At 32.7% G+C, this 23,168-nt stretch overlaps 1 protein-coding gene across 1 annotated transcript; it reads right to left on the reverse strand.

Annotated features, from left to right (window-relative positions):
• Positions 1-735: 735 nt before the first annotated feature.
• Positions 736-22,874, reverse strand: LOC134710199 (uncharacterized). The gene is made up of 12 exons (XM_063570433.1): positions 20,836-22,874; positions 19,723-20,204; positions 18,288-18,386; positions 15,588-15,650; positions 14,898-14,978; positions 14,015-14,118; positions 12,142-12,225; positions 10,536-10,840; positions 9,225-9,400; positions 8,027-8,199; positions 6,404-6,624; positions 736-2,250 (listed from the first exon to the last, which is right to left on the reverse strand). The coding sequence occupies exons 1-12, from the start codon at positions 21,080-21,082 to the stop codon at positions 2,009-2,011; spliced, it is 2,277 nt and encodes a 758-aa protein (XP_063426503.1). The 5' UTR covers positions 21,083-22,874; the 3' UTR covers positions 736-2,008.
• Between the last annotated feature and the right edge of the window lie 294 nt (positions 22,875-23,168).

Genomic DNA, 23,168 nt, shown 5'->3' on the forward strand with positions numbered 1-23,168 from the left:
AAAAAAAAAAAAAGGACAGATGACACTTGCCAGTTGTACATTTTCACCTTTACAGTACTTCCGTACCAGAGAAAAACGAAGACCATTTGTTCAGGACATGTCATAGATCATGACTCTTAAGTTTCAAGATTTTTGAAAATCGGAGGCTCACAATGACCCTGCATGTGTAGCCCTTTTGGCAATCCTTTTTTGGTCTATCTTAAGAGCTTTATAATATTCAAATATATGTATGGTTTAATTTGTTCATATATCAGCTACTTTGTACTTGAGAAATTGGAAAAATATGATTTCCCGTAGGGTTTCTATGTAAACTTTGAACCCTGGCTGTGGCCATTTTTCGTCAGACCAGAACAAAATAAGGATTTATGTAAAGTTTCAAACCATTTTGTCTAGTAGTTTCAGAGACAATCTTTGAAAATTGGCCAAACAGAATCTAAGATTTGCTCTAGCGGACATGTTTTTCATTGGACTAGAACAAAGTAGGGTCATTTGTTAAGGACCTTGCACTGACCATTCATGCGATTTTTACTTAAAATCTGTCAAGAGGTTTCAGAGAATGAAAATGTGAAAACTTTATGACAAATGATGGTCATAACTTGATGGCAATTGGACTTTTACTTAGGTGAGCTAAAAAGTGTTTATGAAAATCTTCAAAATTTATTATAAATTTCCAAAAACATACATGTAAGAATGTGGGTTTTTGCACTTGGACCTATATATACACATAACACATACTTTAATAAAACATTTTAATGAAAATAAACCTGACAGTTATGTTCTCCATAAATTGCAAAACAAAAGTTCATAGTATTATGATAACATTAGATCTAAATATTTTATTTTCAACAACTCATCAGTTTCCCTAACTGTTATACATGTTTTACAAAATAATCAAACTCAGATGTCTGTGCAGTTTGAGTCAAACAACAATTTAACATATAAAGCACCCAAGTTTCTTTTTGGAACTTGTTCAAAACTATAACATAATAAAATGTTTGGCAGGGCACAGCTTGACACGACCGCAGAAGTGGAACCCTGAAAATGGGGAGCAAATATGGACACAACATTCGAGTTTCATACAGCTCTAAATTTGGATTGTGATTAAAAAGTTGACACTGCATAGGTTTCTGACACAGAATGAATGGGGTCTAAAAGCTGAAAAGTTTTAAATTGGACATTCACTTTTTATGGTCCATTTTCCAAAATTTAAATACATGGTTAGATTCAGCGTATCAAAGAACCACAAGAACTCAATTTTTGATGAAATCAAATAAAGTTCCAATTTTGGACCCTTTAGACCATAATGTGGACCAATTTGATAATGGGGACCAAATATCAAAAATCTAAATACATGGTTAGATTGAGCATGTCAAAGAACGAACCCCATATATTCAATTTTGGTTGAAATCAAACAAAAGTTTAATTTGAACCCCTATTTGGACCAACTTGAAAACTGGGCCCATAATAAAAATTCATACATTTTCAGATTCAGCATATCAAACAACCCCAAGAATTATTTTTTTGTTAAAATCAACTAAGTTTAATTTTGGACCCTTTGGATCTTAATGTAGACCAATTTGAAAACAGGACCAAAAATTAAGAATCCAAATACACGATTAGAATAGACATATCAAAGAACCCAAATAATTCAATTTTTGATGAAATCAATAAAAAAAAAAAAAAGAGTTAACATTTTACCCTTTTGGCCTCTTCCTCCTAAACTGTTAGGACCAAACTCCAAATATCAATCCCAACCTTCCTTTTGTGGTAAAAAAAACATGTGTTTAAATTTCATAGACTTTTATTTACTTATACTTAAGTTATTGTGTGAAAACCAAATGTCTATGGACAACGACAACATGATACCATTTGTATAAGAATTTATATAATCAATATATTTATACAGAAATATTCAAATTTGTATTTGTAACAACCTTTGTACCAGGCAAGACAAAAAATGAAGATGAAGTATGGAAGAGTATTAAAATTAAAGACTCCCATGAATGGTTTATGCCAGTCCAAAGCCTGGTGAGTTTGCAATTCCAAAAGTCATGTTTTTTTTGAATGTATTAAAATCTTCTGAAACTGGAAGCTTCAACTCCATTGAGCATGTGTTTGCTTTTGGAAACAATCCTGAGTCATGAAGAAAAGTAATAGATGGTGATGGATCAAATCCTAATGGAGGTACACAGTCTGCTCCAGTTGCAAATGATAAAACATCACCTAAGGTAATTTCACCATCCTCATCTTCTGAAATAAGACAAATATTAAAACTTTATACAAAATGTTGACTTCAGTTGAGGTTTACTCATGTTTATACAAACCAGGTAAGTAATTGATCGACCAAAACCAACAGCCAAGCTGGTAGTAGATTGATCACAGGGAATGTCCATATAGTCATAATTATACAAAAATCAAAGAGGATAACTGATTCATTAAATGTTATGTAACAAAGTTGAACTTTAGTTGGCTATAAAAGCTAAACAACCTCACTCAATAAACTTTCATATTACTACATGAACAATATTTTTTATGCTTCACATCTCAATGAGGTCCCAATATGAAATCAAAGCCTTAAAGGCTGTAAAAGCAATTGCTGTATACTAGTAGTAGTTAACATTTTTTGAAACATCTTATTGACAGTTTCCTTGTTTTAGCAGTGGCGGATCCAGAATTTTTCATAAAGGGGGGAGCTCCAGTCATGCTTCAGTGATTCCCTATATAATCAACCAAATGTTTCCCACGAAAGGGGGGCCGGACCCCCAGGGTCCCTCCCTGGATCCGCCTATGTTTAGCTAATTGTTTACGTCCACGTACGACTTCGGACCGTGCGTCAAAGTTACTGTGACAGAGTTTTGAACGTGCCCCGATCGCAACTTCTCCTTTCTCGTGAAGAAATTGCAATGTTCTTTTATGCATAGAAAAAAAACACATTAAGCTCCAACTGTCTGTGTCAACTACATTTCACATTCCGTTGTCGGCTAAGTTTTGCAAAGGCATAATTGAGGGTTTGGATGGGGTTAAATGATTATAGAATAATGCCCTTAAAAAATGAAGATTAGAGAATAACGGGCAAAAAAATGAAGATTAGAGAAATGTGTGGTCTAAAAATATAATGAATATTGAATAATTAATAAAAGAAAACGCTAAAAGTTAAGTGTTTACAGAATTTTCCCTTCTTAAAATTTAAAGAAATTTGTAAAAATATAAAAGTGAAAACAAACTCTGTAAACTTTTTTTGGTTTCGTGATAACAGACTATAGGATTCAGTCAATGTGAACTGGTTTCCGATACTTCTATCAAAGAAAACTGGGGAAAAAATTAGAGAATAATGCGTAAAAAAATCACTTTTGAAGAATAGACTAATTTTTTGAAGATTAGAGAAAAAAAGGGTAAAAATTAAATGTTTACAGAATAACAGACCACCCCCCCCCCCCCCCCCCCCCCATCAAGACCCTCATAATTGACGAAATCGTTTTTCCTCAAAAGTCGTAATTTCACCACGAATTCCAATCAAATGAGACGCAAGGGACATCCTGCAACTTGAAATTCGTCCACCAAAATCAGGGTTTGATATATTTCCGACGTGCAAACAGAGGATTCATTTCAAAATCTCGGCAAATCGGTGATTCACAGATCTATGATGAAAGCGGTCTCACTAATTAGAAACAAAAAGCGTCAACAAGCGACTAAAAAGGCGATTTTTGAAATTAAAAAAATGGCGACAAGGAAATTAAATTAGCGATACCAAAGGGGAAAATAAGCAACAAGAAATCAAATCAAGGGTCAATCGAGTTGAAAATATGTTTGCAATCTTGTAACTTATTTCCATTTTCTTGTCGCCAATTTCATTTCATTGTTGCTTATTTGCCCTTCCTAGTCGCTTGTTGACGCTTCTTGTCTCTAATTAGTGAGACCTTGTTAATCTATTTATATTTTCGTGGGAGTTGATTTGAACAAAATCGTGTTTTGGGGCTATTTTAACGACCCCTAAGATGAAATTGAACAATTAGGTTAGTAAATTCAGTGTCAATGTAATCAAAACGGGAACATTGTGCTTCTTTAACAGTGAATAACCATCGGTTTCTTTACTATAACGTGCGTAATAATTTAAAACAATTTTATGAATGAACCATAGTTTTATGAATGAAAAAGAGAAAATTTACTACATGCAAATAAAAACACGAAACAATCAAAATAAAATCGTATAAGGAATAATTCATTGAAATAATCAATATTAACTCAACAACAAAAATGATTTAAAATTTATATGAAACATAATGAGAACGAAATATCAGGGGTAAAAAACGCACTTTTTCCATGCGGACTTTCAAAATAATTAGAGAAAACAAATGGCAACTTAAATGTTAAAATGCATCTTCATGAAAATATTTTGTAACTTCACAAAACAACGGTTGTTTGTCTATGTTTGTCTTTATGTATGTAAGAAGAAGACAAGTAGGATTTTGTCAGAATATTTAATGAAAAATCTGTTTAAAATTTGGCTTGATCTTGATCTTGATAGGCTTGATTATACGGGATTATACTATGTAATGTAGGTCAAAATGGCTATGTCCCATAAGAATAAAGCAACTTGCCTGGCAATTGCTTTAAAAAAACAAAGTCTGTCTTTACATGGTTTATTATATCACTGGTCCCTAATTTTTTTAAAGATAAAAACAATGACAAGAATGTGTCCTAAGTACAGGGATGCCCTACTCGCATTATCATTTTCCATGTTCAATGGACTGTGAAATTGGTGAAGTTTCAAAGTTGAAGGCACATAATTTCAGTCAAATCAGCAGAGCAGAAAGAATGGTATACTTTTATCTGCAAATTTTTGAAAAAAAGTTGGGATTGACTGTGGACAAGTCAAAAACATCATTTCCTTCGCAACTTGGTTGCCTTCGGTATATTAACATGCATTGTGAGATAGAGGCTGAATTTGGATTTTAATTAAATATTTGACACATAATAGTTTTCTGTCACAGAATAAATGTAGTCAAAGAACTTTAAATTGGTTAAATGATTTGAATTTATTTTCAATTGAAGATTTCATGCTGTTGCGCAATACAATTTGCTGTTGCGCAATACACTGCTGTTGTGCAATACCTGTGTTTAGACTATAGACAAAAAAAAAGCAAAATAAATTGTGAGAAATCCTAAAATTAAAAAAAAAAAATTGCCCACCCCCCCCCCAAATATTTTTTCCAAAAAAAGGGTAATTTCGTTAATCTTGAAGAAAAAAAAATCCCCCCCCCCCCAAATATTTCCCCCCCCCCCCCACAAAAAAAAAATGTTAAGAAATTTTATTTTTGTAAAATGTGGTACAATTTCAGAGATATCCATAAACTTTAACACAAGTTAGTCTGAAAACTAGAAAAATACTTGATTTGGGCCCCTTTTTGGCCCTTCATTCCTAAACGGTTTTGGCAAATACCCCCAAAATCAATCCCAACCTTCTACTTGTGGTATTGAACCTTGTGGTACAATTTCAGAGCAATCAAAAATTTATTCACAAGTTATTGTCCGGAAACTAGAAAAATGCTTGTTTTTGGCCCATAATTCCTGAACGGTTGGGATCATTACCCCCAAAAACAATCCCAACCTTCCTTTTGTGGTATTGAACCTTTTGGTTAAGTTTCACAGAGATCCATTCACTTAAACTGAAGTTATTGTCCGGAAACCAATCTGTCTACGGACGACGACAACGACGACGAAGACGTGATAGCAATATACGAACGCAAATTTTTTGCAGTCGTATAAAAATCAAAAGGGAGCACATGTGAATAGAATTAAACAGTTTCTAGTAAGTTGGTGATTTTTTTTTTCAAGTTCTTGTCCAAAAACTGGAAAATCACCCCTTTAGTAAAACTCCCAATACTTGGAAAACGTAAATTTGAAATTTGTAAAAAAACAAAAGGGAGCTCAAATCAAAAGATATAACAATTCAATACAGTTTTATGCATAGTGGTTAAAGCGTATTTGAGATAATGTCGGAAATGTTGAAGACGGACGGTAAACGTTATACCATAAGTCTTGTAAAAGGGCATACATGTATAGAAAATATAAGAATGCTATTCAGTCCTTTTGGGTAGTTTTACCCTATATATCCAAACAAACAATATTTACTTTCTTCTGTTTCTGATAATGCTTGGTTTCATAAGTTTCTTTCTAATGACTGTCCCTTACAATATTGCAATGCAGGAAACTCTAATTTTGGTTAAGAATTAAAATATACATGTATTAAAGATCAAGAGCATTCTTATGTTTTAAATTAAGCCTTCATATAGAAAAATTAAAATTCCAGATCAGAATATGTGCTTCCAGAAGTGGTGGTGTTGAATCAAATTTTATGTTTATATAATAAAAAGAAGATGTGAGGCATATATTTTACAAGTACCTTGCAAGTCAATTAAAAAATCTCTCCAATATCCAACAATGTTCTCCTCGTCCCGTCTTCTGTTGCTGCCTGGAACTGACATTTTGATATCCATAAACACCACCTCCATCATTTCAGCGGTCAATTTTTCATTTCCTTGACAGACAAACAAATCCTTAAATGCTTTATAATGCTCTTGAATGTACGTTAATACATCAAGTGTCTGTAACCCATCACGCAACCTGTAATTGTATACCAGTTTATTAAACACCAACATATCAACCATGTAAACATATTTAAGATATGCATTGTATTCAGCTGAATTAAACAAAAATAGAACCTATTAGAAGAATAATATTTGTGATAATCTTTAAATGGCAATCTTGAGAATGATAAGTGAAAGACACGACAGACAATTCACCTCATCTCACTATTTGTTTGGTGGAAGAAAATGCATATATCCCTTTTGTGTTGCACTTGAAGATGTTGGGGACATAAATAGACTTCATTTAATTATTTGACCTTAAAGTCAAAGGTCAAGGTCACTAATTTTTTTAAATTAGGTGATATATACTCACATACAAAATACCAAAAGCCTATAGCCTAGACAAATTTTTGAATGTATTTGACTTCGAGGTCAAAGGTTACTGTGATTCGTTACTGACTCTAGTTAGCAACACATGTCCTCGACATGATGCACCCATGTACCAAATTATAGATATCTACTTCAAAAGAGAAACAAGAATGTGTCCCCAGTACACGGATGCCCCATCCGCACTATCATTTTCTATGTTCAGTGTACCGTTAAAATGGGGGATAATTGCTAATTTTGCATTAAAATTAGAAAGATCATATCATAAGGACTTCAACTTCATCAAAAACTACCTCGACCAAAAACTTTAACCAAAACTTTAACCTGAAGTGGGACAAACGGACGGATGCACAAACGAACGAATGAACAAATGCACAGACCAGAAAACATGGGGCATAAAAAGTCATGACATGGATAAAATTTTGTATGAGGAATTCACACTTAAATAATATGTCTTCATTCTTTGAAAGAGAGACATCTATATTAACTGTTCACAAAAGAATTACACATTATATCCTGCAACAAGACTTTAATGTTGTTGAAAAAACCTAAGTTAAAAGTTTCATAATAGCTATATAGTTTACAAACATCTTCAGGTCACCATTTCCATTTTCAGCAGGGTCTTTTAGATGAAACAGGTTATCAGGTTAAGGATGCTTTGTAATACATTCAAGTTCAACAGAAATGATTGCATGTGAAAAACTTCTCATTGATGACTTTTAAAAAGAGTTTATACTTAATACCCTCCACTTTTCATGTCATTGCATGTATTGATGACATTTTCCTTTAAGGAGATATTAATCTATAATTTACCCACTCAGTCCAGAGTATTTCATTTTCTGTTGAATGGAAGTGTCAGTCCTGTCTCTCTAATACCATACAATACTTAGGAAGATGATGTATGAGTGCCAATGACATAACCAACTGATAACTCTTCATCCAAATAACAATTTAAAAAAGTAAACCGTTAGAGGTCAATGTACACCCTTCAACACGGAACAATAACCTATAAAGGGCCCCAGTTTTCCAATCAAAAATAAAATATTACTCACTGGTGAAGAGGAGTACTGGTTCTTTCCAGGACCAAAAATCTGACAATATCCATGATTAATTTATCTTTTTGTTGCATGTTCAATATAGGCCTGAAACATCCCGCTGTTATCAACAGGGTTGACATTGCATTCATTTGTTTGTTCAAGTCTTGCAAACTTGATGCATCTTTTAACTAAAAAAGAAAAACAGGTTATTAAAACTCTATCAACAATCTAAGTGTCAGGTGACATTTAGCACATAGGTATATAGCCAGCAAGAACTACATATATATATATTTAGAAAATAGAATTATCTGCTAATTTGTTTAAATTGGGTTAAAACAGGCATTCTGTGAGTATTGCATGACATTATACAGTCAGTTAAAAATTCATTTTATTGGAACAATATGCGATCATGATCTATAACTTGTAACAGTGTAAAGTATATAACAAGCATCAAGTCAAATTCTTCAAGCTTGAAGAATAAAAAAGTTTAAACTATCCAACGACCATAACTGTGCTCAACATCTCATCAAACCAGAACAACATTTGATCTTGATCTGTAACCAATAATCAAATCAATATCTTCAAGCTAATTAACAAAACTAGAGGCTCTAATGAGCCTGTGTCGCTCACCTTGGTCTATGTGAATATTAAACAAAGGAAGCAGATGAATTCATGGCAAAATTGCATTTTGGTGATGGTGATGTGTTTGTACATCTTACTTTACTGAACATTCTTGCTGCTTACAATTATCTCTATCTATAATGAACTTGGCCCAAGTAGTTTCAGTGGAAAATGTTATTAAAAATTTACAAATTTTATGAAAATTGTTAAAAATTGACTATAAAGGACAGTAAGTCCTTATGGGGTCAATTGACCATGTTGGTCAAATGTTGCCTTATTTCTAGCCTTCGAGGTCTTACTTAGCTGTACATTATTGCTGTTTACAGTTTATCTCTATCTATAATAATATTCAAGATTATAACAAAAAACGGCAAAATTTCCTTAAATGACCAATTCAGGGGCAGCAACCCAACAACCGGTTGTCCGATCCATCTGAAAATTTCAGGGAGATAGATCTTAACCTAATTAACAATTTAATCTCGTCAGATTTGCTCTAAATGCTTTGGTTTTTGAGTTATAAGCCAAAAACTGCATTCTACCCCTATTTTCTATAACAATTCTTATTATCAATCCAATACTTTCTAAATACTACCTTTTGAACTTCTCCTCTCAAGTCACCATCTGCTATATCTTCAATATTCCTTTCTCCAGCTTGTCCTACCAACGCATTGTACATAACTGGAGAAAGGAATTTTGGTGATGGTCCTCCGTGTACAATGGATAGGGAAAAGAATAATCCAACATCTCTGTACAGATTGTCTTCTAGGGCTACAATAAAACAAAACTAAATATTTTGCTAAAATGTGATAAAAGATTTAAGATATATTAAATTTAACATTTAGAGGCCTTAATAGACATGATAGATGTCAAAGAATAAATTTTACTATTCATAACTATATATTATCAATCCCTGATTCAGTGATATAATATATATCATGTTTGTTTTGTGTTTCACAGACCTTCCAGAAATCAGAACCAAAATGAGGGAAACAAGAATGTGTCCCTAATACATGGATGCACCATCTGCATTATAATTTTCTGTCTAGTGGACCGTGAAAATGGGGTAAAAACTCTTATTTGGCATTAACATTTGAAAGATAATATCATAAGGTACAAGTATACTAAGTTTCCTCAACTTCATCAAAAACTAACTCAACCAAAAACTTTAACCTGAAGCCGGACAGACAGACGGAAGAACAAATGAACGAACAGACCAGAAAACATAATGCCCATAAATGAGGCATAAAAATGGTCCTTCCCTTTAAAACCGTAACAAGTGTCTAGATCCCCAAAGTGTCCCCTATTGTAAATGGTGTGAGGGTTATTGTGAGAGATGGGTCAAGATCCCTAATGCACCAGCTCTAGATGAGGAACCCCAAGTAATGTGTACAAGAAATCTCTGTGTATTGATATTGGACATGTTTCTATTTTTTACAAATGATTGAGCTTAACCATTTGTGGTGATAAGGAAAGTAGAGGGACATAGAATAAATGTGTAAAAACTATGGAGCTATTAAAAGTTCAAAGAACTTATTGTGTTAAAACAGGGATTTTTGACCACAAGGAGCCGCATCACAAAAGAATACTCTGGGTTTGCTAATTTACAGAAAAAGTAATCTCACTTCGTACCCTGAAAATTTAACCACAAATAAGAAATTCTCAGCTTCAAAACGAGCCATCATATATATCCAAGTTAACGATATGGACTGAGCAACAGAAGAAAACGTTACCATTACGGCCTATGGAGAAACAATTGCAAACCTTCACCCAGATGACTGATAATTAAACATGACAAAATACCTCTCCATCCCTATAAAGTGGGAGACATAAAAATGTAACTGTATAGAGAATACATGAAATTCCTTTTTTAATCTTTCACCAAGATGAGACAATATAAATTCACCTGATGTACTATAGGCCAAAATTCTTCTGTTTTCAGGACCTTCAAAAATGTGCAGGTATTGGATCTTTTTCATCAGCATTCTCAAGAACTCTCTTTTTGGTCCACCTTCATCTACGGCACCTTCTGCGATTCCTACATCGTCCGTAAACTTCACACTTATCTTGCTTTTAGCACAGAAGGATTTCCTTTTGATGGCTCTCCGAGCACCATCTAAAACAAGGTTTCTGTTGATATTGAATTTCGTTATCTTCTCCAGGTCAACCTGTGACTGTAACTTTATTAATAACTCTGGCAAACTGATATCACTAAAATGAACAAAAAAGTATCACCAATGAAAGGGATAACCAGATGCTCCGCAGGGCGCAGCTTTATACGACTGCACAGTTCGAACCCTGAACATTGGGGCAAGTATGGACACAACATTCAAGCTTGATACAGCTCTGAATTTGGATTCTGATTAAATAGTTGACACAACAGAGGTTTCTGACACATAATGAATGTGGTCTAAGAACTTAAACTTAAAAACTTTAAATTGGACATTACCTATTATGGTCCAATATCCAAAATCAAAATACATGGTTAGATTCAGCATATCAAAGGACCCCAAGAATTCAATTTTTCACGAAATCAAATAAAGTTCAATTTTGGACCCTTTAGACCTCAATGTGGACCAGTTTGATAACCGGGCCCAAACATCAAAAATCTAAATACATGGTTAGATTAAGCATATATCAAAGAACCCCATATATACAGTTTTTGTTGAAATCAAACAAAGATTAATTTTGGACCCCAATTTGGACCAACTTGAAAATTTGGCCTAAAATCAAAAATTTAATACATGTTTAGGTTCAGCATATCAAAGAACCCCAGGGATTCAATTTTTGTTGATATCAAACAAAGTTAAATTTTGGACCACAATTTGAACCAACTTGAAAACTGGGCCCATAATAGAAAATCTAAGTACATTTTTAGATTCAGCATATATCAAATAACCCCAAGGATTCATTTTTTGTTAAAATCAAACTTAGTTTAATTTTGGACCCGTTGGACCTTAATGTAGACCAATTTGAAAACAGGACCAAAAATTAAGAATCTACATACACAGTTAGATTAGGCATATCAAAGAACACCAATTATTTAATTTTTGATGAAATCAAACAAAGTTTAATTTTGGACCCTTTGGGCCCTTTATTCCTAAACTGTTGGGACCAAAACTCCCAAAGTCAATCCCAACCTTCCTTTTGTGGTCATAAACCTTGTGTTTAAATTTCATAGATTTCTATTTACTTATACTAAAGTTATTGTGCGAAAACCAAGATAAATGCTTATTTGGGCCCCTTTTTGGCCCCTAATTCCTAAACTGTTGGGACCAAAACTCCCAAACTCATCCCAACCTTTCTTTTGTGGTCATAAACCTTGTATCAAAATTTCATAGATTTCTATTTACTTAAACTTAAATTATAGTGCGAAAATAAAAAAATATGCTTATTTGGGCCCTTTTTAGCCCCCAATTCCTAAACTGTTGGGACCAAAACTCCCAAAATCAATCCCAATTTTAGTGCAATTTAAGTATACATAAATAAACATGAAATCTTCAAATACGTACCCATCCATTGGTATGGTTTTGTCACCTTCATCATCGGAGTCATCAACTGTTACTATTTCAGTTTCAAACAGCTGGACATATGACCTAAGTAATAAATAAATCTTGGTTTGATTAACCTATTATTCATTCTGTTTTCCTTTTTACTCAATGCTATTTTTTATGTCTGTAATGTTTATATGAAGTTAGACATTTATGACACAACTTACGTTGAAACCTCCAGGTTAGGTACTTGTCACCAATACGGATATTCAATTGAAAAAATACATATAAAGTATGCTGGATTTTTGTATCAAATCTTTGACAAAAATATAAATAATCAACTATCACTTAGTTTGTCTTGTTCTTAATATTGTCTGAGTGTTCAACTGCGAAACACATGACTTTGCCTAGATGATAATCTACTATCTAGGATGCATGCAAATACAAGGTTAGATGAATCTACCATGTATAGTTATAACACTTCACATACACAAATTTTTCTTACGATTGCTTACGAATCTCAAAACTTTACCAGATTCATAAAACTTTCACAAGCTGCTGATAGGGCATTAAACCTTAACCAATCAATCAAACCTAAATCTTAAATCAATATCAAATACATTTGCAAAGTACTCGAATATATCCCAAAACAATCGGAAATGTATATTCATATACATCAAGAAAGTATTTAAATTTATTCCTAAACTTGTGGCCAACCAATTATAAACTATACTCAATCATTTGTAATTGATTCATAAAGCAATCGTATTCAATTACACACAAAAGACTTTTCACCATTCTTTAAGAATAGTGTTTGTGTTGTTACATTAAGTTAACAATGCTTTACAAATGACTAAGACTGGATGGCGAGCTATTTACGAATGAAGTTATCTAAAAACAATCAGCCATTTGTTGAAAATTATTTGACATGTCAAATCAGGGATCAGCAGAATGTATAAGAGTTGTTTTAAGAGTTAAATTCCAATGCTTGCTGTGAATGACAAAAAATTTGTAGATTTGTGAGCATTTATAAGAAAAAAATTCTGTATGTGAATTGGTATTACTAAGAAAGATGTGAACTTTGAAGTAAACTTAAATGTAAGTCAGTCAACAGTCAGGGGTATGACTCAAACAAGTGATTTCATTATCGCTTATTTCAGTGATTTTCAAATTTCAGTAATCACTTATTTAAGTGATTTTGGTGTTTTCTTTGATCTTCAAATGCTGATTTCACTAATTTTCCATAAAATGGCAATTTTTTCTGTAATTTGTCTACATAGATCAAATATCTTAATCTTGATATATCAATTTCATCAGTGCGCTGGGGCAGTAAGTTAGTGTGCTGAAGCTTTTAAAAGAACCCTTGGGAATTTTTCTGTAATCAAATTTTCATTAACTACTCTATCAATAACATAAAAGTCAACACATTTATGTAACCTGATTTGTTTTCTTTATAATTAGAATGATTTACTTCAAGGTTTTGACCTTATCTACAGATTATTCCAGTTTAAGCATAATCCAAATAAATTGTTAAAACTGACATACTAATTTAGCAAAAGAGCATTTTTGTATGTATTCAGTAGTTTTTTCAATAGAATAGTTGTTTTTTAAACCCAATGTAGATCTAGCTTGTGGATAAATTATCAAGAAAATGTTATAATCACTTTCATAAGTGATTTAATGTTTACATCTCAAATCACTTATTTCAGTGATTTTAAAAAGTCTGTTTCTAATTTTGTAAACATTTTTCATTTTTCAATAGCGAAATCACTTTTAAAGGTGATCCTGAAATCACTTGTTTAAGAAGTAGCCCTGACTGGTCAAGTAAAAAATATAGGTAACAGTGATTCATTATATCAAGAAATTGTGTCCAGATTATCTACAAATAAAATACCTGTAAGTTGAAGGACATGCCAGAGCATCATTACCAGTAGATGACCGCAAGCTTAATCGAGATCTACGCTCTCTACGTTCTAAGCACGATGGATGAAATGTTATCTATAAAACAGGGTAATCCGTCTTAAAATTAACCAATTTCAAATTGTAAAACAATTGCAGAGTATTCTTGGTCAGCACATATAGCATTTCAACGTATCATACATGCATGTTATTTTAATTCATTTTGATTTTTTAACAAATGTATACTGCTTGTCATCTAAATCAGGTTTCACTTTCTAAGACCTACTGCTCACTATTTACAGATTCAGTTAATACTGCCATTTTTCTGAAATGAAATCTCCCTAGCCACTTTTGTTTTCTTTTTGACATTTCTTTAATAATAGTTTCGGCAGGCATTGAAATATCTGAATTGTCCATTACTAAAGATTACAGAAACTCAGTTCAGAACTGATACTGGTAGATTTAAATCAAAATTGATCACCTGTGGCGTAAAGAGCTATTTAGAACAAGAGATTGAAATAAATTTGGGGCCTTTCTTTTAATGCAATAACAAATTTTCAGTACTTGTTGTATGTAAAATGCAAATTTTGTAATAGTGCCTCCTAGAACATGTAGAATACTCTGTAACTAGTTTAATCAAAGTCCATTGAAATATATTAAATCCACAGTGCTCACAAGGATGAAACAAACTGAAAATTTTGAAGTTCTGTTTGCATATGACAATCAATCTAGGATCTTAAAAAAGCAATAACATTTGAGGTCATGATAAAGACTTATAATGTAATGAGTTTGTTAAAAAGATGCATGACACACATTTCATAATAAAACCTTTTCACATCCATTCTAATGGAATAGCTAAGTTACATGTAAATACAAACTGTCGGTGTGCCTGTATCTTCCGGATCACCTTCCACTATATCTTGACTTTGCACAGTTTTGGTGATGTCTGTTTGTGGTTTCTACAATATTCATAAAACTATATTATCCTAGTTCAATAAATTCCTTCAGGATTATTATCCTACAGGAGTGTGTCAAAAATACACACCAGAAACATACACTTCAAAATATTGAAGTAATATTTAGCACTAAATTCATAGAATACTGCATATAATAATTTATTAGTTTAAACATATTTAATTATACTGGATTGGGAAACAAGTTTTTCATCTTATATTAATCCCTTTCCACTTGCAGGTGCTAGTGCTGCTTGTAGCGGCATTACCCTGCTCTTTTTTTCGAAATCTACAAGGGTGTCTTTTACGTGCAAGAGATATGACTCTCTCTGAACACTAATTCAATTTATTGCATACAACATGTACAAAGAGCTGTTCGGGAAGTAGTTTCATACTGTACACTTAAAACTTATAGCACATCATGGAATGCTGTTTGCAATTGGATTTACATTAAACATAAACACTGTCATTGAAGCAAATGCCATTTTTTTTTAAAATAAAGCATATGTTGTGGAGCCCAACAATAACCATATTGTATATTTCCATGAGTGTTTATTCATTTCATCACAAAAAAACAACAACAAAAAGTCTAAAACTTAAATCATAAATACTAACTGCGGATGAGCCTGTATTTTCCTGGTCACTGTTCATACTTGCATTTGTGTCTGCTTGGGGTATCTGCATATTAACACATGAAAAAAGAAGTGTACATTTAATTGCAATTCAACTCGGAATATCATGTTTACCATTAAAATAGCTTTCATATGCTTTTGACTTTGATACAATAGTTTACATGCAAAAATAAGCAAATAAATGCATATTGACCCCTTTATTTTGTTCTGTACCCCACTGCTAAGACCTATTGTTTGTTATTTTTTCATTTTTTGTTGTGAGGACTTTTTAAAGCTCTAGTAGATGAGCTCAACATTAATTTAGTGCTTATAAAACTGTGTAATGGTTTTCAAGATACAAGCAAAAACATGTGAAATTCTGACAGTTTTGCCCCTGATGATTTCATTGTAGCCCTAAATCAACTGAACAATTTGCAATTTTTTGGATCTAGCTAATGTACCGTTTTCCAGAGTCATAAGCAAAAATATGCGAAGAATACAAAACTTGAAGTATTTAAAGTGAGATACATCATGTACATCATGTACATGTACAATAAAACTGACAATTTTGCCCCTGCTAACTTTTTTGTAGATCTTAATGAGCTGAACAATTTGCAATTTTCATTTTGCAGTTTTCAAGTGCACAAAAGAGAAAAATTAAATAAAAGGCCATACCACCTGGACTGGTTAATATCAGATTGACTTTAAAATGTCTGTATGGGTAGATCTTATTATGTACTTATCAATTTAATCTTATACTAGAATTTTGATATCTGTAACAGTTTTTAAGTAAATACATGCAAAACCCAGGTGTTGGATGCCATGGTCTATTTTTAGCCATGGCAGTCATGTTTTTGACGAATCAAAATTTTCCTTACAATTTTAAATAGAAACCCTGATAATGTTTTTGCCAAGTTTGGTCCCAATCTGTTCAGTTATTATCAGAGTGGGAGAAGATTTTTATTTAAATTTATGACAAGGACGGACGCTCAGTGACAACAATAGCTCACATGGCCCTATGTTGTTTGCTCATTTTCAGACAATTTGGATACTCAATATTTTTTCTTTCCCTTTCCTAGACATCCCCCCTCATAATTTTAATGCAAAGGTGTCATTTTTCTTCTGAAAAGTGTTAATATGGTAAATGTCACAACCATAAACAAACTAAAAAATCATTTTTAAAAATGCATGAATTTAGCTAACAAAGTGTGGTCATGAAAATATGTTTTATAAAAGAATGAACGTCAGCGAGTCAATCGATCTATATAAAAAAAAATTGTTGTAGGGGCAAAAGATATAAAATTTATTTCATGAAAAGCTTAACGTTAACATCATCATGATGGTCCATTTATCTGAATGTGTCACAAGATTGCTATTTAGTGTTACATGCACAATTGTTAATTACAAACTAGACTGTACTGTCTTCAAGGGAACCTGTATGTCGCCTGCATTTTATTGATAGCATTGCACACATTATTTATGTCCGCAGTCCACCATGTGTAATTTCAAAGTTTTTGATAAACAGGATGTAGTTGAGTGACAGTGCAATGAAAAACAATTCTAAAGGATAAAGCATAGAGATGCAAAATATCAAATGTCTGTACTGCATGTAGTTGTAAAGAAAACTGCAATGAAATTTTGCATACATATTTGACCAGCATGCCTTAAATATCAAAGTTTTTGGTATTAAATAGGAATTAAGCAAAGCCATGAAAATGCTTTACGCGTCATAGTACTTCCAGATAAAGCATTCTCCAAAATATTAAAAGTCTGCTGCATGTAGTTAAGAAAACTGCAATGAAAATGTGTGACAACATTGCGGTGCATGCGGCAAAGGTTTTGGAAAGATGGATTTTGTCAAAGTGACCCCTATATAAAAAACAGGCGACATAAAAATATATTATATGTATCAGTATATACATGAAGTGCACTTGGATAAGAATATTAATCTATAGGTACATAGAGTGAGTATGATAGGATTACCAAGCATTTCATACCTGTTGTGTGTCGAGTACGAATACAATTTTCTGCCACTGTACAAATATTGTTTTTATCCTGTATTTATAAAATGTACAAATTATTTTTTCATACAAAACAGAATTACAGAAAGACATTCTTAAAAAAAATGATTCCATATGAACAGTGAACACATCATATAGGAAAGCATGAATCATGTAAAATTGAAATGGGTCAAAGACAGAAAGGGCCAGTTTTTGTTAAAACAAGAAGAAGAGCTACAAACCTCACTCTGAAATCACATCTCATTGATGTGAGAGCCCATACAGAAGCTGCATACCAAATATGAAGAGCCTGCGATTTTTAGTTCCTGAGATAAATATTAAAAATACAGTATTTCCCTGCGACCAACATTCACATATTATAATTCAGCTGATTTTTCAACTCGCAAAATCCAGCCAAAAATCATTAATCTAACTTGAAGGTAAAAGACCATCATCCTACATGTAGCAAGAGCAGATTTTATCACCTTCATGTGATCTATCCACATGCAAAATAATAAAAGCCTAAATCACAAATTTTAGGTACATGCTAGACATGATTTTGTTTTGAGTGGCAGCTGTAGACTGATTACTATAGTGCGACCACCACTAAGAAACGTTTGATTTATTGTCGATTAAAACTACATGTGTTATATCCTGTGTTCTATGGTTTTGAGCTCTAAAATGTTATGATGCTGCATAATTACCTGTAAAGAGTGTGTCTTGCCGAATACTGGAAGTTCCTCGTCTGTCATGTCTGTGTCATCTAATTTGTTTTGATCCATCATGTCCTTATCATTTTCAAACTAAAAATTAATTCATACTTGTAAAACAACTAGCTATCAATATTTTTGCAGTAATATACTATGTCACTAATTAGAAAACTTTTTATGTGTGTTAACGAACATTGTAAAAATCTGCACCTAAAATAAGAACATTACATTAAATTATATTTCTTTCCTTTAAATGGATATTGCAACTCCCTCAAGACTCATAATACATTTTGATGAGGGGGGGCAAGGGGTATAACTGTTATGCTGTTATGGGCCAATTTGAATCTTTGATATCTGTTATTCTGAAGAAAAAAAATGCTGTTATCTGTTATTGACTATTTCTGTTGCTGTTATAGGACTTTTACTTTTTTTGTTATCTGTTATTGTGAGAATGTATTTTTTGTTAACTTTTATTGGACCCCCTCTTGCCCCCCCCCCCCCCCCCCCCCTCTTTGATGTTATTAATTCTTTAATAAATATTTTGCGGCCCATATTTTGTCATACAACTATAAGTAGGTGTTTTACTGTTTACTTTCTCAGGTAACAGTTAACTTTGTGATCAATGCTTATGTGTAGTTGTCCTTCATGTATAGTTATACAATATTAAACTGTATTTGTCATATAAGTAACATTATACTTTTAACATAAACAAAAATAACAACAACAATAAAATAACTGAGTGGAACACACACATATCTAAATATACACAAGTAAAACTAACTAAGAGTTCCCTGTCCTCAGTTCTTAAAAGACTGTTGTTAAAAACATAATAAAGGAACCTGTTTTTTCTGACACTTGGTTTATATTTGACGGATTTAGTAGGACTACTAGTTTTTCAGTATCAGATAGATTTGGAAACATAGCATTATCTATTGCCATGGCATTAAAAGGTTTTATATGTAAAGCATTATTGATTTGACAGTGGAGGAGAAAGTGATTTTCATCTAAGGTTTTACAAGTTGGACACGACGTAACGTTCTATTGTTTTGAGGTATGTTTAGATTATCTGCCCTTCAATGATCAAATTATGGTAACTAATTCTAACTTTTTGTAAATAAATGTCTAGTTTGTTTCAAAAATTTGGATGAAGATAAAATTTTTGGTCTTGTTTGACTTTAATATTTTTGTATAAAAGAAAGAGTTTGTTATTTTCCTTTAAACTGTTCATGTTATTTTCCAGTAATTCTGAATTAAAGTTGCATGTAATATTCTTAATCAAAGTCTGTAGTTTTTCACTTGTTCCATATTTTCACAGGACACTATTTTTTGTATATCAATATTCATTTCTTGTGTTGAATCTACCAGAATTTTTCTAATTCCATTTTTTTGGAAATATTGTACAATGAATGATAAAATACAATGTACAAACCTCAGGGCCCTCGACGAGAACATAAAGCTTCCCTTGACCAATCAGAGCCTTCAGCCCTATTCCATCAAATTTGAATGTTGATGGTACATTTGGTTTGGATAATTTTTTGTGTGAGCACGATAAAAAAATGATCTTGGTGGGATCTTTGTCAGTGCTGTCAAATATGTCAAGTAGTTTGTTTTTAATAGTGTCCTCTGTATCCTCCGAACTTATGTTAATTAATCCTTCTTCTAGGATAATATCTGCACACAGAATGCCTGGCAATTTTATATTTCCAATAAAAACAACTTTATATGACTTTTCAAATAACTTCTTCTTCTTTTTCATTTGTTGTCTAATGTCTTTTCTGGAGGCAGCTCCCTGTATTGGTGAGAAATGTGTCCTTGGGTGTGAAGTGGCTTTTGACGACTTAAACACAGAAGTAATCTGCTGAGCCAATCCACTTGTACTTGGCCTGTTGCCAATGATATCTCTTGCTTGTCCTATATTAAGTAAATATTATCATAGTAAAATTAAAAAGATAAAATTAAAGCAGTTGGCGATTATCATGACAAAATTTTAAACTAAACAATTATTTGGAAAGATATTACTTCAGGTACATGTATCCCAACTTAAAGACACAGATGAAGACGGTATCATACCATAATTTTTCAACACATTTTTTGGCCGTCATGTACTCAACTAAAAGTACTGAAGTTTAAATTAGGTATCAAAAATCCTTTCACCCTTTTTATCATCTGTTTCAACCCTTATTTTCCAAAACAGTAGAAAGCTCAAAATCACTCACAGTCGTCGTATAGTACTCAGATATCTTATTTTCAAAGTTCCTATAAAAGAACAATCAACTAATACTTTTAAATCCTTCGATAGTATTGCAAAAAAAATTCATGAGAATTTGCTCAAAATATATAGGTTTAAAAAGAGCCTGTTCGAGACATAATTCATTGAACTTTTTTTTCATCAATCTGCAACAAAAGTGGGCAACTGATCTTTGCCAAGCTATTAGGTTTTTTGTTGAGTTTCATCAATACAAAGAGCTCAGCACCTGTACATCCTGTAGTTCTGTTGTACAAAAAAATAATTGATTTTTCTACCAACCATGAATGTACATACCAGCACATTCTGCTGTTGTTACAACAATATATCTTCTTGTTCCCCAACCTCCATCTGGAGAAGAAAACCCTCTTGTATCAGCTGCAACAGCTTTCAACACCCCTCCTACATGGTACCTCAAACCCACTGCTGAAGGAAACTGTGATTTGAGTGTCTCCCTCTCCAAAACATCTTCTTTAAGTGGCAATAAGACCTCAGCATCATAACAAAGTTCACTATGTGAAACCTTTATATGACCTGACATCATATAAACCTAAAAACAGAAATATGGAAACCAATTATTGATCAGAGCCTGAATCGTTCACCTAAAATATCATGACAATTGCCACCAAATATTTGAAATTTGGGAACACAACTGGACTATTTTAACTCACTTGTGCATATAATACTGGTTTCCATTGGCATTGATTTTGAATATTTTTTCTAATACATGTATATCCCTATCCTCTCCTCTCTATTTATATTTCACAGGCACTTGGGTTCCCAGCCAGATATACAGGGAAGTAAGAATAGTCCATTTTTATAAAAATTAGCAACCACGGGCCTGTGTTACAATGTATCTGAGTGCCCAAGAAACCCATAATGGCATTTATAACAAGAAGTAATTGTAACAAGATGCTGTTACGAACTTACGAAGTCTCCCAAACAAAGCTCCCTTAATTTGCAATTCCTATGGTCACATATTCATTTGATTTGTTTTATTGTCCCATACAAGAACATATATATGGTCTAGGTACAAAGATCTTGATCGTTTACAATTTATCAAACATGAGGGGGCGGGGGTGACCCTCACAGACTTTACCTATATTTCATTTGAATTGCATTGTTATCCCATGCAAGAATATGGTTAAGGGGTGGGGATCTTGACCATTTACAATTTAACAAACATAAGGGGATGGGGGTGCTCCCCATAGACATCCCCTACATGTAATATTTCGTTTTATTTGTTTTATTGTCACATACAAGAATAAATGGTTTAGGGGTGGGGATCTCAACCATTTAAAATATGTTCAAACATGATGGGGTAGGGGTGACCCCGATGGCAATCTCCAATTTTTAATGTATTATCAATTGAATATTCAATTAATAAATTAAGATGAAAGTTGTAGTGCAAGATGACTGAATTCAGTCATGACTTTGGTATACAGATAACTGGGACAAATAGATTTTCATCAAAAATTAGTCACAATTTAACAGTTTGAATAAAACGTAAATTCTCATTTATTTTGTTTTTGAACATGCTAAATAAAATATTGTTGTACTGTTTTCTCTGGCTTCTTGCATATATGTTACTGCATGGTCCTATTTAAAAAAAAAATAGTATATCCAGCTTCAGATTACACAAATGGAAGCAAGTACCCATTGTGCCTTATATATTAAAAAAGGGACTGAAATCCTCAGACTAAAAAAATAGTATATGTACATTTGCAATCGTGTACTTCTCACAAAATAGCTGAAAATACTTAAAGACAACGATTTGCATCAACAGGAGTCAAATTCTTCTAAGATATGGGGAGAAACCTCAGTTATCTAAATTTTAAGGAGGTGTTATTAAGCAGATTCTTGCATACTCTCCCTATTTGACAAAATCAGAATATTGACAAGTTGAAACAGAATGTGTTATAAACAATTCACCAATTGAAAGTTACAGACAATGGTATACAATAAAATGTCCAGTATTAGACAGGCGTTAAAAATGACACTTTTCTGTCAAACAAAGAGCCATAAATCCTGTTCTTGGGCTTATGCATTTTAAGCAAAAGTATCCATACCGAGGTGCCATAAAGAGAGAAAATCAATGGATGGAGAACAAAACACCAACAAGATGGTGACACATTCAACATACAATTTGGAATATTTACTTGTATATTAAAGGACTAATTCCCCCCTCCCCTTCCCCATTTTCCTAATGTAAATATAAATTTAATCCATTCAAAATATAAAACAAGTGAAACTACAAGCTACTGCTCACTGATGATACCCCCGCCGCAAGTGGATAATATTAATAGTGTAAAAATATGCAAGTGTTCGGTAAACAGGAAGTTGTTCAGTGATGAATCTGAAAACACATCACACAGTATAGCTGACTTATATAAACCCTGAAACCAAATTTCAGAAATCATTGTATTGTAGTTCCTGAAAAAATGTGATGAAAATTTTCAACTTGGCTATCAAAGACATGTGTAAAATCATACAAGTATTCGGTAAACAGGAAGTTGTTGAGTGATGAATCTGAAAACACATCAAACGGTATAGCTGTATTACATAAACCCTGAAACAGAATTTCAGAAATCATTGTATTGTAGTTCCTGAGTAAAAATGCAAAAATATTC

Source organism: Mytilus trossulus, chromosome 3 (assembly GCF_036588685.1).
Source record: "Mytilus trossulus isolate FHL-02 chromosome 3, PNRI_Mtr1.1.1.hap1, whole genome shotgun sequence".
Classification (NCBI taxonomy): Eukaryota; Metazoa; Mollusca; class Bivalvia; order Mytilida; family Mytilidae; genus Mytilus; species Mytilus trossulus.

Bases quoted from the DNA above. Each gene is read 5' to 3' on its own strand.
- LOC134710199 (XM_063570433.1), bottom strand. From the start codon at position 21,082: ATGATGTCAGGTCATATAAAGGTTTCACATAGTGAACTTTGTTATGAT. The intron at 14,979-15,587 runs GTTAGTATTTAT...TGAATATTGTAG, and splicing joins AAAATACAGGCTCATCCGCA to AAACCACAAACAGACATCAC. The intron at 14,119-14,897 runs GTTTGTATTTAC...CCTGTTTTATAG, and splicing joins AAGATACAGGCACACCGACA to ATAACATTTCATCCATCGTG.